The sequence below is a fragment of the Chiloscyllium punctatum genome, chromosome 5 (assembly GCF_047496795.1).
Source record: "Chiloscyllium punctatum isolate Juve2018m chromosome 5, sChiPun1.3, whole genome shotgun sequence".
NCBI lineage: Eukaryota > Metazoa > Chordata > Chondrichthyes > Orectolobiformes > Hemiscylliidae > Chiloscyllium > Chiloscyllium punctatum.
The window spans coordinates 117,440,071-117,459,335 of record NC_092743.1 but is presented as its reverse complement, the minus strand read 5'-3'; the positions used below and the strand labels follow the sequence as shown (position 1 = coordinate 117,459,335).

General features: G+C 41.5%; 1 protein-coding gene across 1 annotated transcript in view; it reads right to left on the bottom strand.

The window, feature by feature from the left end:
• sdha (succinate dehydrogenase complex, subunit A, flavoprotein (Fp)) overlaps positions 1 to 19,265 on the bottom strand; it is a 48,976-nt gene that overhangs the window by 24,960 nt on the left and 4,751 nt on the right. Inside the window, exons 2-5 of the mRNA XM_072571185.1 lie at positions 18,817 to 18,906; positions 15,445 to 15,606; positions 12,712 to 12,855; positions 7,685 to 7,849 (exon numbers count right to left, since the gene is read on the bottom strand). Coding sequence (XP_072427286.1) covers positions 7,685 to 7,849; positions 12,712 to 12,855; positions 15,445 to 15,606; positions 18,817 to 18,906 — 561 coding nt within the window. The remainder of the gene's footprint in view (positions 1 to 7,684; positions 7,850 to 12,711; positions 12,856 to 15,444; positions 15,607 to 18,816; positions 18,907 to 19,265) is intronic.

Sequence of the window (19,265 nt, the reverse complement as noted above, 5' to 3'; positions counted from 1 at the left end):
GAAGTGGCTAAAGTAAGTATTGGTCCTTTAGAGGATGAGAAGGAGTTAGCTACGGGATATGATAAAATGGCTGAGGCATTGAACAGGTACTTTGCAATGATCTTCACAGTGGAGGATACTAATAACATGCCAGTAAGTGACGAAGAGAAGGAGGTAGGTGAGGACCTAGAAACAATCATTATGGAAAAGTTAGTGTTGGGTAAGCTAATGGAGATAAGGATAGATAACTCTCCTGGCCCTGATGAAATGCATCCCAGGGGACGAAAAAAGATGGTGGGAGAAATAGCAGGTGGACTGGCAGTAATTTTCCAAAATTCGATGAACTCTGGGGCAGTCCCAATAGATTGGAAAATAGCAAATGTGACGCCACAAGGGAAGCACACAAAAGATGGGGAACTATAGGCCAGTGAACTTAACCCCTGTAGTGGGGAAGATGCTGGAATCTATTATCAAGGAAGAAATAGCAGGGCATCTCAAAAGAAATTGTCCCATTGTACAGACGCAGCATAGGTTCATGAAGGGCAGGTCATGCTTCACAAATCTTTTGGAATTCTACGAAGACATTTTAAGCAAGGTGGACAACGGGGACCCAATGGATGTGGTATACTTAGATTTCCAAAAGGCCTTTGACAAGCTGCCGCACATAAAACTGCTGCATAAGATAAGGATGCATGGTGTTAGGGGTAAAGTATTAGAGTGGATAGAGGATTGGTTGACTGACAGGAAGCAAACAGTGAGGATAAATGAGTGCTACTCTGGCTGGCAATCAATGACTAGTGGTGTGCCTCAGGAGTCTGTGTTGGGACCATAATTATTTCTAATTTATATTGATGATTTGAAGTTGGAGAACCACATGTACAGTGTCAAATTTGCTGATGACACCAAGATGAGTGGCAGAGCGAAGTGTGCAGAGGATTGTGAAACTTTGCAGAGGAACATAAATACATTGAGTGAGTGGGCAAAGGTCTGACAGATGGAATACAGCATTAGTAAATGTGAAGTTGTACATTATGATAGGAGTAACAGCAAAATAAATTATTACCTGAATGGTAAAAAGTTGCAGCATGCTGATTTGTAGAGACTTGGGTGTTGTGCATGAATTGCAGAAGGTTGGTCTGCATGTACAACAAGTAATTAGGAAGACAAATGGAATTTTGTGCTTCATTGCAAAAGGGATTGAGTTTAAAAGTAGAGAGGTAATGTTACAGCTATACAAGGTGCTGCTGAGGCCACACCTGGAGTATTGTGTGCAGATTTGGTCTCCTTACTTAAGAAAGGTTGTACTGGCATTGGAGGGGCTACAGAGAAGGTTCACTGGGTTGATTTTGGAGTTGAGGGGTTGACTTATGAGGAGAGGCTGAGTAGATTGCGATTATATTCATTGGAATTCAGAAGAATGAGGGGGGTATCTTATAGAAATATATAAAATTAAGAAGGGAATTGATAAAATAGAAATAGAGGGGATATTTCCGCTGGTAAGTGAAATTAGGACAAAGGGCATGACCTTAAGATTAGAGGAAGCAGGTTTAGAACTGAACTGATAAGGAACTTCTTTACCCAGAGGGCTGTTAATCTATGGAATTCCTTGCCCAGGGAAGTAGTTGACACTACTTCAGTCAGCTAAAGTAGATACTTTTTTAAAAAATAAAAGGAATTGAGGGATATGGTCAAAATGCGGTTAAGTGGAGCTGAGTCCATGAAAAGCTCAGCAATGACCTCATTGAGTGGTGGAGCAGGCTTGAAGGGCCGGAAGGCCTACTCCTGCTCCTAGTTCTTTTGTTACGTTCTTATGATTTTTAAAAATTTATTGGCTTCACCAGTGAAGCGTGCATGCAGAATTAACAAATTAACAAAATTAATAGAATTAACAAAACAGCTAACCTCTATTATGACAACGACAATAGACTTTTCAAACATTCAGCCAGATTCAACTGACTTAAACTTCTGTGTCCTGAAGACAAATCTCCCATCCAGAATTTTAGGAGAACTGAACCCAATTATAACAGGAAATTTCTCAGGGACAGGGTATCAGGATATTAAGATGGGGCCTGGTGGGGAGGAGAGTCAGGACATGAAAATTGACATTCTGTTGACAATTGTGGTTGGATATAGAAGAGGAATGGTTGGGTGCATATGAAGCCCAAATTTTCTTCAGACTAGAATCAGCAGCAATGAGGTAAATGGGAACTGCATTGAGGGAAGAGCATCTTGCAGAGGGCTGACTGAAACTGAGACACCAGAGACACTGAGTAAATGAATGATGAATATGGGGACAAAGGTTAGGCATGCTCAACCGAGGATCATTACAAGCTCCAATATATGCAGAAGCTGTACGGGAGTCATGTACAGAGCAGCTTTCCAAGCAATAAATGTGGAACTGAGGAATTCTCCTGTTCCTCCATGTTCTATACAGAATATGAATAAATAATTTTACAACTAATTCTTGATTGTTGAGGCTGACAAAGAGCTAGAAAAAAAAACTAATCATGAGCTTATTATGCATATTCTTTCTAGTTTCTCAAAATTCACAGCAACAGATTTGGATAATTGCCTGCATATTTAAATTATCCAAAGGTGATATCTGGCGGTCACTAGGTCTACCTAAAAGTACAACAAAGTGGTTGCAGACCTGCTACATGAACAGGACACAGACAGAAACTCACACCCCGAAAATGGCGCACATTGCACCATTTTCCCCCCAAAAGAATAATTTTCCCCCCAAAAGAATAAACTCAATAACTACCTTCTATGCTACATTAATGTCACTGGATGTCATCCAGTTGCTAGTGCCAGGACGTCAGAGCAGTACCATCTTGTAAATTGGGTTGCTCGCTGGACTACAGGGTGCAATAGGTCTCCATTAGTTCTTGCCAGACCTTTAGCATATCAATGTTTGACTAGAAAAACAATGCAAGTCATTTAGGCAATCAGTGAAATTAACAGGACTTTTCCAGCAACTTTCTTTGGAATATAGGGGTGGAATACAGAGGAAGCTTGATTACCCAAAGGACATAGGCAGGAGTATTTCGTTTGGTTGATCGAATGCTGGAAAACATTGTTTAGCTAAGCATCGGGACCTTGCGATCTTGCCAGATTATCTGAATTTCAGATAATCGAATGCCAAATAATTGAAGTTCCTCTGTATAGAGTAATGGAGGGATAGGTGTTAATCAGGGGATTAAATTTTAATCCCAATACATGCAAAAATTATTGGATATTCCTAACAATTGTTTTAAATCACTGATGGAGGGATGATGATTGCAAGTCCTGAGACAAACATTCAAAGGAGCAGGTTCGCTTGGCCTTTCAAGCCTGCTCTGCCATTCAATACGATAATAGCTGGTCTGATTACTTAACATTCCTGCATACCTCCATTAACCTTTCATTCCACAAATTCCTCAAGCAATCTCCCTCTGCCGTAAAAATATATTCAAAGCTTTCAAAGAGCAGTGAGAGCAGAGTTGCATGACTCTTGAAGAAAGAATCTCCTGTCTTACAGAAGCAACCATTTATTTTTAAGATGACTCCTGGTTCTAGGTCTCCTACAACATTAGACTGGGAGCTTTCACATCTTCATGCTGTCTTAGCAGCAACACAGAACCATGTCTCAGAAAATAAAGTGCAAAAAAGCTACTTTAACTCTGGTTTTGCCCAGATAGGTTAACTCTTTGTGAAGCCTCCGTTATCATTCAACTGCTTGACACCTGTTTGAACATAGGGTCTCTTCCAGGCTCAATGGAACCAATTCCCACATACTGACCCCATTAACAGCCAACTTCTACCATCTGTCTGAACAGAATTCTGTGTCTTTTCGAACCTTTTAAAATCAAGGCTCAGACAGCAATTAGCCTTCAGGCCTGGCCTCATTCAAACAAAGTTTGCTCTGTCTGTTCTTTTCCTTTTCCACAAGCTGTCTTAAAGTCTAACAGTCATTTGCAGCTCATCATTTAAAAGTGATAATAGAATAAAAATAATTTAAAAAAAACAGCCAGGGTTCTAACAATACGAATGCAATGCTTTGAGTGTTTCTGACTGAACTACTATTTCAGGTAGTGACCTCCTGACTTACAACACCCTCAATGTGAAAAATATTTCTGAACCCCCCCCCCCCCCCCTCCCCACAGCCTTCTAACTGAAATCTGTGCTCCTGGTAATTGACCACTTACCCTATCCATGCCCCTCAATCTAACACACCTCTATCAGTTTCGCTCTTAGCCTTCATTGCTCCAAGGAAAATAATATGATCCTATCTAATTTTGCCTTTAATTTCAGACCCATCACCTCAGACAGAATCATGGTAAATTTCCTCTGCATTCTTCCTATGTGGTCACCAGAGCTGCATATGGTACTTTACTTGTGGCCTAACGTGTACAGATATCACCTTTCTCAGAAAGAATCTCCCTGGCTCAGGGCTCTAAGCCACTGCTTACTCTAAACTCCAGCGGATAAAATCCTAGCCTGTCCAACCTTTCCTCATAAGGGAACTCACTCATCCCAGATTTAATTCTAGTAAATCTCTCTAAACTGCTTACAGTGCATTTAGATCCTTCCTTAAATATGACGACCAATACTGTACACGTACTCCTGAGGAGGTCTCACTAATGCTCTGTACAAACGAAGCACGAACATTGCATTTGTATTCAAGTCCTTTCACAATAAACGATAACATTCTGATTGTTTCCCTATTTACTTGCTGCACCTGCTACTAACCTTTTGCCATTCAGCACTAGAACATCCAGATCTCTCTGCACCTCGGAACTCTGCAATTTCCCAGTTAGATAATATGCTTCTTCCTTATTCTTCCAACCAAAAATGAATTACATATTTTCCTACATTATATTCTATTTGCCAGATCTGTACTTATCTATACCTTTTCATACATTCCTTGTGTCCTCTTCACAACTCACCTTTTTTCCTATTTTTCTGTTGTCAGCAAATGTAGCAATCATAACTAATCCCCTATCCAAGCCATTCATACAAATGATATCAAGTTGAGATTCCAGCACTGATCCCTGCGGCATACCACTTGTTACATCTTGCCAACTAGAAATTCAGCTATTTATGTATATTGTCTGTTTCCTGTTAGCTAGCCTATCTATGTCAATGTTACCCGCTATATTGTGTACTTTTATTTTCCACAATAACTTTTGATGTGCCATTTTATTATATGCCTTCTGGAAATCTAAGTATAGTATAATACATCAGTTCCAATTTATTCACAACAGATGATACATAGAAACATAGAATTGGGGAAGAACTGAACACTTCTTGCTCTGTGTAACTCGTTCCCAGCTTCAAATTATTTAGTTACTCGAGAACCAATCTCTCAGTTGGCAACAGATAAATAAAGATTTCATCATCAATAACTGTTCATTTGTCCACAGACCAATCAACTTATTTCCAGTAAAAGCTGCATCAGTACATCCCCTCAGTTCCAATCATCTGCAATCCTGGAAAAACTAGTTGAACAAGCAGTAATTGCACAGTGTCTGGCATGGGTGACAGGTTACTTCTTTTCAAAACTGCAGCCACTGTTTCAAAACATTGGTTTTTAAAACAGCTCTTTCATTTCAGTCCCTAGTTTTTAAAAACACAATAAAAATACATTTTTTTTCCCAAAGTGCATATGCACGCACTGAATTTCTGGAATGCTGTACCCATTCTATTAATTGAAAAGGATCCATTCTGATACATACTTCCCAACATCAGCACCTGGGGTCATGCTGCAATTAATGTCAGGCTAGACACTAACATCAACATCCTGTAAATGAACACTTTTTAAAAACAAAATTGGATTTTAAGCATTTTCTTTAGTACAGATTGCTCCTCCTTCCATTATCACACTAGCTTTTCACTAACATCGAATTCCCTCACAACAGAAAATATTAGAAAATAAGCAAACGTTAGAACTTTTGACTTGAAATCAGTTCTGTATTTCATTGTTTTCGCTGGAGGGCTCCTGCAGTCTGCTGTGTGGGCTTACCTTAAATTCCTGCACATCATCTTAGCAACTGTTTGATTCCATGCACCAACTATTACATTGAGTAAAACATGCAGTTCTGAGGTGAGAAACTGAGGCTGATTCCCAATGCTAGCATTGTGTTTCTTAGCGGAAAGGAGGACTGACTTATACATTTTGTTGCTTAGAAAATTGAGACATCTCAGTCAAGATCAATAAAAATGCAGTGATTGGTGGTCAATATCAGCAGCGACCACTGATATTTTTCAGCCCTATCATTCCGTGCTAAAATTTTAGCTTCCAACTATAGCTCGAATGCACAAGATACTATTCAAAATCTGCAGCTTTACACATTATTACTAACAATATCATGTATTTAGACAGCATTCTTCACTTGCAGGAAGACGCAATTAAGATTTTGATTTCTAAATCATAAGCACTTAGTTTCCACAACACTTGATACCCCCAGTGTCTCTAATCTGTCATGATTGCCAGCACCAGATGAGGAGAAATTTCTTTGAATTAAGTATTGGGAAGATTAAAGATAATGGCTTCAGTCCCTGTCACAAACTCTCTTCCCCTTTTGCAATTCATTCCAACACTAGTTTCTTAAGCACCCAAGATTTCAATTGCAGCATCACTGGTGGTTGTGTTGTCAGCTGGCAAGGTGTTAACCTGCTATAATCCTCCCCCCACTCCCCAACTAAACATCTTGTTATGCCTCACTGGGGATGTGCATCAAAAATCAAGCCACAATATTCCCAAAGGTGTCACAAAGTTAGAAGATTTTAAAAACTGCACAAAATTCCCTAATTTATCTGTCTTTTAGACACAAATTGACAAAGCACAGAACAGGTTTCCGTAATAAACAAAAATTGCTACTTTTTACAAATAAAAAGATGCTAACTACAGAAAACCAATTATGAACCATCGACTAGTTAAAACCCTAGCCCCTGATAAATCCCATTAGATGGACAGGAATAAATACACAGGTGTGATGGATGGAGGGAAAGCTGACAGCGTTTGTGGAGATGGCATCTTATGTTTGTCAGGACTTGCTGCTCTGTGATCCCTCGGGATTCTTCTCCTGCCCTTGCACCTTATGGCTTCTCTCTATTTCGTTCACTACCAGATAGTTGAAGAGCTGGGGGCTATCAATCACAATCGTTGTCAGACCGGAGGCCTTTGTCATTGATCCATGGACTGGTGTTCAGTTGATAATCAGCTATTTGTTGCCAGTCAAAGCTCCATTTGTACTTACCTCTTGGCCCCAACTTGTCTGTAAACTGAAATTCTACTACTGATTGAATAAACTGCAGAGTAAAGTACTTAACTTGTTTTTAAAAAGTACAGGAATCCTTCCAAAATGCTTGGTTTCTAAAGCATTCATTTTCCCATTTCAGCCCACAATCAAAAATGCAGAAAACTAAAAAAAATTCCTTACACACACACTGTTCCTTTACTATGCACCTTAAACCTTGCTCAATTATCTAATTGCAAAAGGTGTCAAATTTTCTAAATACTCTTGTACAATAACTTGGAATATATTATTACATTAAAGATGATAAAGAAATACAAATTATTTGAGAGAAGGAAAAATAAAAACATATTCATGTTTAGGAAATTTAACCTTACTCTTCAGATGAAAGATTGATGTTCAAAAATACTAAATTTATCCCTTTGTTCTACAGATATTTAAAGAATCAATCAGTCGACATGTCTTACCCTGCCATACAGAGTGTGCAGTAAAGAGTGCCCTGTCCGGTCTGCAACACAACAGCAGCGGTGAGCTTGCCCCCCTTTTCCAAATTGCAGGCTTTGCCCACCAAATGCACGTTGATAAATCTTGCCTGCCTCGGTTCTACTGAAAGGCATTCCATAATTTTCCAGCTAGTATAAAGACAAGAGCAAACATAGAACACAAAAATTGTTAACAGCTCATTCTTCCAGGAAAGGATTTAGATTCCACAGACCCAAATCTTCAAAAGCTGACAAATGCAAATTGCTTTGCATCGATCTCATCACTTCAACATCTCCCATAATGTTCTCTGCTACTGACATGTTGTTTCTGCTATAAAGGCAGAAATTCTTAATGGAGGAGATGCTAAAAGGAATCAGTTTGGGTGGAAATAAGGAGAAGCAAGGGAAAGATGTCATGGGTGGGAGTGGTCTATAGGCCCCAGAAGAGTTCCCTCAGTAAAGGACGAGCTTAATTTAGAATATACATATGTGGATGCATGCAAGAAGGACACTGCAATTGTCACGGTTGGTTTTAAGACCATAAGACCATAAGACATAGGAGTGGAAGTAAGGCCATTCGGCCCATCGAGTCCACTCCGCCATTCAATCATGGCTGATGCGCATTTCAGCTCCACTTGCCAGCGTTCTCCCCGTAGCCCTGCTAAAATCTGCATTTGACTGCAAAAATTAGATGGGCAAGGGTAACATGGATGACAAATTTGTAGAGTGCAAATTTAGATCTCGTAATGTGTAAAGAGGTGGAATTAATATGTAATTTTGGATTTAACGATCCTCTTGTGTGCAGCAATTATAATATGGCAGCATTTGTAATATGATACATGAGCTGATGGCACAAATAGATATATGGATAAATAAATGAGTGAATGAGCAGTGGCAGACTTTTTGAGTAGATATTTCGTAATGTTCAGCAAAGGTTCATTTTGGTCAAAAAGGATTTGGTGAGAGGTGGTCAAGGAGGGTATCCAATCAAAAATTAAGATACATAGAGCAGCAACACCTAGTGGCAAAGTGGAGGGCTTGATTTTTTTATCCCCCGGACAAAGCACTGCAGGTGACTAAAAATCTATAAAAAGGGAGAAAATAAGTTATGATTATGATTATGAAAGTAAATTAGCAAGAAGGTGGTAATGTCCTAGGAACTGTTGCTGAACAAAGAGACCTTGGAGTGCAGCTTCATAGCTCCTTGAAAGTGGAGTTGCAGGTAGATAAGGTACTGAAGGCAGCATTTGGTACACTTTCCTATATTGGTCACAGTATTGAGTACAGGAGTTGGGAGGTCATGTTGCGGCTGTACAGGACATTGGTTAGGCCACGGTTGGAATACTGCATGCAGTTCTGGTCTCCTTCCAATCAGAAAGATGTTGTGAAACTTGAAAGGGTTCTGAACAGAGTTACAAGGAGGTTGCCAGTGTTGGATGATTTGAGCTACAGGGAAAGGCTGAACAGGCTGGGACTGTTTTCCCTGGAGTGTCGGAAGCTGAGGGGTGACCTAATAGAGGTTACAAAATTATGAGGGGCATGGATAGGGTAAATAGACAAAGTCTTTTCCCTGGGGTTGGGGAGTCCAGAACTAGAGGGCATAGGTTTAGGGTGAGAGGGGAACGATATAAGAGAGACCTAAGGGGCAACTTTTTCACACAGTGGGTGGTATGTGTATGGAATGAGCTGCCAGAAGAAATGGTAGAGGCTGGTACAATTGCAACATTTAAAAGGCATTTGGAAGGGTATTATGAATAGGAAGGGTTTGGAGGGATATGGGCTGGCAGGTGGAACTAGATTGGGTTGGGATATCTAGTCAGCATGAACGGGTTGGACCAAAGGGTCTTTTTCCATGCTGTACATCTCTATGACTGTATGACTCTAAGTAGAAGCTCTTGCTATTTTATTTCTCCTCCAAATGTTTTTTTTTAAAAAGCAGCTAAACAGAGTATGGTATTCTTAGACAATGCAATTGGGAACTGAACATGGAAGATAACAAACCAACAATTTGCAACAATCTTCACAGCGAAGGACATCGTAAATACTCCAAGGATCTCAGATAAGCAAGGTGCAAATGGGAGGAAAGGTCTGATAAAAGTCTCTATCTTGAGGAATAAAGTACTTGAAAAATTTATGGTACCAAAGGCAGATAAGTCACCAGGAACTGATGGCCAGCTTCCAAAGGTTTGTAAAGGAAGTGGTGACAGAGATGATTGAAGCGTTGGTCAAAATATTCCAAAATTCACTCAATACTAATGGGTTCAAGCCAATCAGAAAACCATTCATATGATACCCCTGTTCAAGGACTGGAGACAGAAAGCAGAAAACTGAAGGTCAGTTACCTGACATTTGTCTTTGGTCCATTACAAAAGGAAGAAAGTGTGGGGCATTTTGTACAGCTTAACATAATCAAAGAGTCAACTTGGTTTTGAAAGGGAAATTATGTTTGACAAGTTTGCAAGAGTTCTTTGATCATAACAAGCAGAGATAAAGGGAAACCAATATATGCAACGTATTTGCATTTGCAGAAAGCACTTGATAGGGTCCCATGTAAAAGGTTATTGCACAAGAGCTCACAGTACTGGGGACAAAGTATTTACGTGGACTGAAGATTGGTTAACACACAGTAGTTCAGGCAGCATCCAAGGAGCAGTAAAATTGATGTTTCGGGCAAAAGCCCTTCATCAGGAATACAGGCAGAGTGCCTGAAGGGTGAAGAGATAAATGAGAGGAGGGTGGGGGTGGGGAGAAAGTAGCATAGAGTACAATAGGTGAGTGGGGGAGGGGATGAAGGTGATAGGTCAGGGGGGAGGGTGGAGTGGATAGTTGGAAAAGAAGATAGGCAGGTAGGACAAGGCATGGGGACAAGTCATGAGCTGGAAGGTTGGAACTGGGGTGAGGTGGGGGAAGAGGAAAATGAGGAAACTGGTGAAATCCACATCGATGCCCTGGGGTTGAAGTGTTCCAAGGCAGAAGATGAGGCGTTCTTCCTCCAGGCATCTGGTGGTGAGGGAGTGGCGGTGAAGGAGGCCCAGGACCTCCATGTCCTCGGCAGAGTGGGAGGGGGAGTTGAAATGTTGGGCCACGGGGCGGTGTGGTTGATTGATGCGGGTGTCCCAGAGATGTTCTCTAAAGCACTCTGCTAGGAGGCGTCCAGTATCCCCAATGTAGAGGAGACCGCATCAGGAGCAATGGATACAATAAATAATATTAGTGGATGTGTAGGTAAAACTTTGATGGATGTGGAAGGCTCCTTTAGGATCTTCGATGGAGGTGAGGGAGGAGGTGTGTGGGTGCAGGTTTTGCAATTCCTGCGGTGGCAGGGGAAGGTGCCAGGATGGGAGGGTGGGTTGTGGGTTGTGGGGGGGGGGGGGGGGGTGGACCTGACCAGGTAGTCACGGAGAGAACAGTCTTTGTGGAAGGCGGAAAGAGGTGGGGAGGGAAATATATCCCTGGTGGTGGGGTCTGTTTGGAGGTGACGGATGATTTTGTTTATGCGAAGGTTGGTAAGGTGGAAGGTGAGCACCAGGGGTGTTCTGTCCTTGTTACAGTTGGAGGGGTGGGGTCTGAGGGCGGAGGTGCAGGATGTGGACGAGATGCATTGGAGGGCATCTTTAACAACATGGGAAGGGAAGGGAAATTGCGGTCTATAAAGAAGGAGGCCATTTGGTGTGTTCTGTGGTAGAAGTGGTCCTCCTGGGAGCAGATACGGCAGAGGCAGAGGAATTGGGAATACGGCATGGCATTTTTGCAGGAGGTAGGGTGGAAAGAGGTGTAATCCAGGTAGCTGTGGGAGGCGGTGGGTTTGTAAAAAATGTCAGTGTCAAGTCGGTTGTCATTAATGGAGATGAAGAGGTCCAGGAAGGGGAGAGAGGTGTCAGAGATGGTCCAGGTAAATTTAAGGTCAGGGTGGAATGAGTTGATGAATTGCTCAACCTCCTCGCGGGAGCACGAGGTGGCGCCAATGCAGTCATCGATGTAGTGGAGGAAGAGGTGGGGAGTGGTGCCGGTTTTGGGTCCAGTTATCTTTCTTCAGTTCTGAAGAGTGTTAAACTCTGCTTTCACTCCACAGATGCTGCTAGACCTGCTGAGTTTCTCCAGCAATTTCTATTTTTGATCCAGATTTCCAGTTCCTTCTTTGAAGAGACTAAAATGGGTGGGAGGACAAGCTGTGATGAGGATAAAATAAGTCTGCAGGGGGCTATAGATAAGTTGAGTGAGTGAGCGAGCAAGCAAAAAGATGGCAGATGGAGTTTTTTTGTAAGAAAGGACAAGGCACTTTGGTAGGGAGAACCAAAAGAAAGACTCCTATATAAATAGAAATGGACTCCAAAAAAGACTGCAGCACAGAAAGATCTTGAAAAAGGTTATCATACAGATGTAGCAAGTAATTAAAGGTGACAAATGGAATGTTGACCTTTATTGCTAAATTTTGGAGATTAAAAAGGAAGTCTTGTTAACAACAGTATATAATACCGGTGAGGCTGCACCTGGAATAGTGTGCACAGATTTTGGTCCCTGTATTTAAGGGAGAATATACGAGAATTGGTGGCAGTTCACAAAAGATTCATTAGGCTGATTCCTGACATGAAGGGTTTACTTTTCAAAAGCAATTAAACAGTTATTCATTAGAGTTTTGAAGAATGATTGGTGATTTTGTTGAAAAATGCAAAACTATTCTATTGTGAAAACTTGAAAATTTGCTACTGTCCAAATATGGCATCCTTCTATTCCAAGGCAACCAGCCAATTAGTCAGGTTAAATGGTTAACTTAATGCTGCGTACATGCACCATCCCCACCCCAAAATATCTGGTTTAAAAGATTCAAATCTAAATCATTGGACTTTTATTGCAGTCGGAAATAAAATAGGAGCATCCCATCAATCTTGATGGGACACAAGCATAAGTCTCAAGGACAGCAACCTGAGCTGTTAACCTAATTACTACACCATCCCGTTAAACATTTTACAGTTAGAAAATGCCTTGCATTTAAAAATCTCAAGCTTACTTACCTCAATAACGGCAGCTGGTGCCTGTTCTGTCATATAGTGGATTGCATCTTGATCTCCCAGCCAATCAGATCCTTTAACAGTATCATAAAAATGCCACCTCCAATCATCACTCTCCATATTGCCCAGTGCAGCATTTATTCCACCCTGCAAAAATAACCAAGTGTTTCTTTAAACTTTCCTTTCATTTGTTGGTTACCTGTCAGCATTTATCATCAGTGAGAAAATGAAACAGATGGTTAGTAACAACATTAAAATTAAACACACAGAAAAAGCACAGGATGAAAGATTAAAAGATAAGTAAATCTGATTTTACTCCACTGCTTTTTCTTAATTTCAACCTCAAGAAAACTTGACTCACCTAGATCAACTTTTGATTCTATTCATGGGGGAGTTAGATATAGCACTTAGGGCTAAAGGGATCAAAGGCTATTGGGAGAATGCAGCAACAGGATACTGAGTTGGATATTCAGCCATGATCCTATTGAATGACAGAACAGGATCACAAAGGGATGAATTACCTACTCTTGCTCCTATTTGCTACGTTTCTATGTATCCTTAACGCTAGTCAATAATCTAAGCAGGGCTGTATGCATTTACTTCAGTTGTTAGATGGGAAGTTATTGCTTCACAGTACATATCCATTTCCTCAGCTGGAGGTGGAATCTGTAGACATACACAACTCTACACATACACAGCCTAGAATCCAAAATTGGAAACTCCACAGTCTGTCATAAAAACAGCCTTTCTCATCCCCTGCCATCCACAGAGTTCATAATTAGTTCTGCACTCTACTGTGCATAGAATGGATACTACCCTCCCAAACTAGCAATTTACAGCTTTACATCCCAACTCATGCACACCTACAGGATGAAAATGTGTACAGCAGAGACTGGAGATCAGAGTCAAGATTAGAGTGGTGCTGGAAGAGCACAGCAAGTCAGGCAGCATCCACGGAGCAGGAAAATCCACATTTCAGGCAAAAGCCTTTCATCAGGACTTTCGAGCTTTTGCCCGAAACATCTTCCTGCTCCTTGGATGCTGCCTGACCTGCTGCGCTTCTCATGTACACCCACATCTGTGCACAAGATAGTGTATAGACTGCCAAATCTGAACCACTTTGGTTTTCTTACACATGAATGAACTTCTATCTAAAAAGGTATTACTTTCCAAGATAATACAGCATAGTGCCAGCCTCAGCTCAAAGGCGACATTCTTTATCAGAGACAGAATATTGTGGCTTTAGGTCTGACCCCAGAGAATTTATCTCCAAATTCTTTGCAATACTAAGGTGCCTTTTTTTTATAAAAGGAGGAGAAAGTGAGAACTGCAGATGCTGGAGATCAGAGCTAAAAATGTGTTGCTGGAAAAGCGCAGGAGGTCAGGCAGCATCAACGGAGCAGGAGAATCGACGTTTAGCGCATGAGCCCTTCTGCCTGAAGAAGGGTTCATGCCCGAAACGTCGATTCTCCTGCTCCTTTGATGCTGCCTGACCTGCTGCGCTTTTCCAGCAACACATTTTTAAGCTTTTTTTAAATAAAGATTTTACATTGCTCATTCCATCTCACCTTGCAAATGAACTTTAAAAGATCCCATCACTTCACTCAAGGGAAAAAGCTTACCTGGTGACCAGTTCAATATTCAGAAAGTCATGGAGTTTTAACAGCATGCAGAGATTCTCTGATTAGCATAGACACAATGGGCCATCTAACATCTATCTATTCTAATCCCATTGCCAGCACTTGGCCCAAATCCTTGTATGCTTATGGTACAGAGTGCTCATCCAAATAATTGTTGACTGTCTGCCTCTACCAACCTTTCATTTAGAGAGTTCCAGTTACTCAAAACCCAGCTGGGTGAAAACCTTTCTCCTCAAATCCTCTCAACTTCCTGCTCTTTACCTTCCCCCGGTTACTGACCCCACTACTAAGTGGAAACATTTCACCCTATCTGCCTTGTCTATACCCCCCTCATCTTACATCTTAATCAGATTCCCTCTCAGCCTTCTTTGCTCTAAGGAAAACATTCCCAGCCTAGCTGTTTGTAGTTGAATCAATCCAGCCAAGGCAACATTTAATATTTAGTTCAATCACAATCACATCCTTCCTATAGCATGGTGGGCAGAACTGCACACAGTACTTGGTTGTGCCTAAATGTTATAATAGCTCCATCATAACATATTTGATGATATACTCAATACCTTGACTAATAAGGGCAAGTACCCGATATGCCTTCTTAAGCACCTTGTTTACCTGTCCTGCTGCTTTCAAGGATTTATGGACATACACCTCTCAAAATATTATCTTGCTATAATACTACTACTGCATGAGGGATTTTGCTGGGCACACCATTCAGCCGCAACCTTCCCAACAAAGTCCTTTAATGCATAATGCAACCAGATATCCAAGCACAGGACCCAGCCACATCCTATAGCACTGGCTCAGATCACATCAGCAAACACCAGTCCTAGCCACAGCACAGAACCTAGCCACTTCTTGATCAGCTATCTTCCCCAGTGTCCAGTTCAACTGGATCTCTGAGCACTAACACAGCCATATCTTTGTCATCCAACTCCCGACAATCTTCATTCTGAATAGCCCTCATGATACTCACTCACACAGCTCCATCACTATGGTGGAGGAAAGAGTTCAGTTTGTACAACTGTTCACATTTAAACACAAATCAGAAATATCATTAATTGCAATGCATGTAAGAAAGAATATCAGTAAGTCTCACCTGAGCAGCGACTGTGTGAGATCTAGTTGGAAAGAGTTTTGTAACACAAGCAGTGTTGAAACCAGCTTCAGATAAACCAAAAGCTGCTCGTAAACCAGCACCACCAGCTCCAACAACCACCGCATCAAATTCATGATCTACCACTGGGTACTGAGTAGAAATCTATATTCAGGAAGCAAGATACACATTGTGGTTACCATGTCAATGGCTCAGACTGTAAAAATAAAGAATCAGAGCAATGCCAATTTTCACTGATGTTCAAAAAGACATTTATAGCACCATTAATGCAAGGAAAGGTCCAAGACACTTCACAGGAGCATTGGAAAAGAAAATTACACAAAGAAAATATTAGGTCAGATGATCAAAAAGGTTTTCATAATGTCTCAAAGGAGGAAAACTAGAGGCAGAAATGTAAAGGAAGCAAAGACCAAAGCTTGGAGCTGAGGCAACAGAAGGCACAACCACCGATGGTGTCGCAGTTCAAATTCAAATTGCACAAGTCACTAGAATTAAAGTATTGATAGCTAGGAAGTCTGTGGAGTTTGAGAAAATTCAAGATAGGGAGGGGAGACATCACAGAAACATTTGAAGAAAGCTTGAGAATGTTACCAAAACATTGCTTGACCAGGAGCCAAAATATAAGCCAGGACATACAGGGTGATAACACACTGCAAATGAAGACATGAATCCTTTCAGAGTTTTAAATGACACTGACTTTAGTTTGCTGAATACAGAAAGCAAGAGAATAGCCAGGAGCACATGTCATGTCTAGCCAACGTACAAGTGTTGATTTCAACAGTAGATGAGTCAAGGCAGGAATGGAGTTAGGCTACTTTATAAACGAGGAAGTGCTTGATGTCTTGAAACGCATAAAGTAGATAAATCCCCAGGACGTGGTCAGGTGTACCAGAGAACTCTGTGGGAAGCTAGGGAAGTGATTGCTGGGCCTCTTGCTGAGATATTTATATCATCAATAGTCACAGGTGAGATGCTAGAGGACTGGAGATTGGTTAACGTGGTACCATTATTTAAGAAAAGTGGTAAGGACAAGCCAGGGAACTATAGACCAACGAGCCTGACGTCAGTGCTGGGCAAGCTGTTGGTGGAAATCCCGAGGGACAGGATTTACACGTTTTTGGAAAAGCAAGGACTGATTCGGGATAGTCAGCATGGCTTTGTGTGTGGGAAATCATGTCTCACAAACTTATTTTTTTGAGAAGTAACCAACAGGATTGATGAGAGCAGAGCAGTGGAGGTGATCTATATGGACTTCATTTGACAAGGTTCCCCATGGGAGACTGGTTAGCAAGGTTAGATCTAATGGAATACAGGAAGAACTAGTCATTTGGATACAGAACTGGCTCAAAGCTAGAAGAGGTGGTGGTGGAGGGTTGTTTTTCCGACTGGAGGCCTGCGACCAGTGGAGTGCCACAAGGATCGGTGCTGGGTCCACTATTTTTCATCATTTATATAAATGATTTGGATATGAATATAGGAGATACAGTTAGTAAGTTTGCAGATGACACCAAAATTGGAGGTGTAGTGGACAACGAAGAAGGTTATCTCAGATTACAACGGAATCTTGATCAGATGGGCCAATGAGCTGGGCAGATGGTGTTTAATTTAGATAAATGCGAGGTGTTGCATTTTGGGAAATCTTAGCAGGACTTGTACTCTTAATGGTAAGGTCCTAGGGAGTGTTGCTGAACAAAGAGACCATGAAGTGCAGGTTCATAGATCCTCGAAAGTAGAGTCACAGGTAGATAGGATAGAGAGGGCAGCGTTTGGTATGCTTTCCTTTATTGGTCAGAGCATTGAGTACAGGAGTTGGGGGTCATGTTGCGGCTGTACTGGACATTGGTTAGGCCATTTTTGAAATACTGCATGCAATTCTGGTCTCCTTCCTATTGGAAGCATGTTGTGAAACTTGAAAGGGTTCAGAAAAGATTTAGAAGGATGTTGTCAGGGTTGTAGGATTTGAGCGATAGTGAGTGGCTCAATAGACTGGGGCTGTTTTCCCTGGAGTGTCAGAGGCTTAGGGGTGACATTGTAGAGGTTTATAAAATCATGAGGGGCATGGATAGGATAAATAGACAAAGTCTTTTCCCTGCGTTGGGGGAATTCCAGAACTAGAGGGCATAGGTTTAGGGTGAGAGGGGAAAGATATAAAAGGGACCTAAGGGGCATCCCCAGATAGTGGAGTGTTTATGAAACGAGCTGCCAAAGGAAGTGGTGGAGGCTGGTACAACTGCAACATTTAAAAGGCATCTGGATGGTATATGAATAGGAAGGGTTTGGAGGGATATGGGCCAAGTGCTGGCAAATGGGACTAGATTAGGTTAGGATATCTGGTCGGCATGGAGGGGTTGGAACAAAGGGTCTGTTTCCGTGCTGTACATCTCTATGACTCTAAATAGTGATGGCACGAACATAAGGTCAGAAGTTCATTCCAGGGCAGAATGCGACATGAATGTTGCAAACAGTCTGGCTCAATGTCAGAATGTTACCAGGAAGAGGGACAGTTTGTGGCTAGGGAATAGAGCTTGGAGCTGAGACTAGAATAATAGAATCCCTCCAGGGCAAAGAGAGGCCATTTGACCCATCAAGTCTGCTCAGACTCTGAAGAGCATCCCAGCCCCAAAACCCCTCATCTACTATGGTGAATCCACATGTCTTAGGACACTATAGGGCAACTTAGTATGGCCAATCCACACATCCCTGCATGTTTGGTCTGTGGGAGGAAACCGGAGCACCAGGTGGAACCCACGCAGAAATGGGGAGACTGTGCCAACTCCAAACAGTCACCCAAAGCAAGAATCAAACCAGGACCCTGGCACTAAGGTAGCAGTGCTGAGGACTGAGCCAATGTGCTGCCTAGACTGAAAACAATGGCTTCAGTTTTCCCCAATATTGAACTGAAGAAAACCTTTGCTCATTCAATACTAGATGTGGGATAAGCTCAGACATAAAGGTTACTGACTTTTGTTAATGAGCAAAGACTTAGAAAAAAAATTGCTCTCATCAAGCAGTGTCACCAGAGATCTTAGGATACAGAAGGACCAAACACTTGTCTAATACAAAAGCATTGCTTATCAGCATCTAGACATTCTGGACAGATAGATTTGGCTGAGATAATCCTGAAGTCAGAATAGTGACTGAGGGATTTGGGGGATTTCAGCTCCTTGGATATAACTCTGATATCATTTGGGCAATGGCAGAATTTACTAAGTGCCAACAGATGCAGGATTGAAATTCAGAAAGCATCGACACATTGATGCTAAAATTAATAATTTGTATTTGGACACTTGTTAAGAATTTGCTGCATAATGCTGGGCAATCATGAGCAAGTCCTCAAATGTGACTTTTACTTACTGCATTTGAAACTTTGCTTGCATTTTTATTATGTTTCCCATTGACAGCAAAGTGGAATCTGCAAGCTGCATTTTGGTACACTGCAGGAATCTGTAAAAATAGAAATCACAACTAATTAGAAACTGTAGATTGTAAAGTTGTCACGACTGGAAGCACATTTCAGACAAAAGGAGGCAGGATTAGGTACAAAGGAAAATGGGGGCAGAACATTGGTGGGATGGGGTGGTAGAGGCAGGTAAGAGGTCAGCCATGGGCAAGGGCAACGAGAAAAATAGATCAGTGAAGAAGGTAGAAAGGGAGAAAACCAATGATGAATGTTTCCAATGAAAAACATATTCTTTGTCATAGAACTGATCTCAAAGCTTGTCATCATTCATATCACTACTTCTCAGGGGCTTTTCATTGTTCTGTCATTATTCCCTCTAATAGTTAGAGGGAAATTGAGAAAC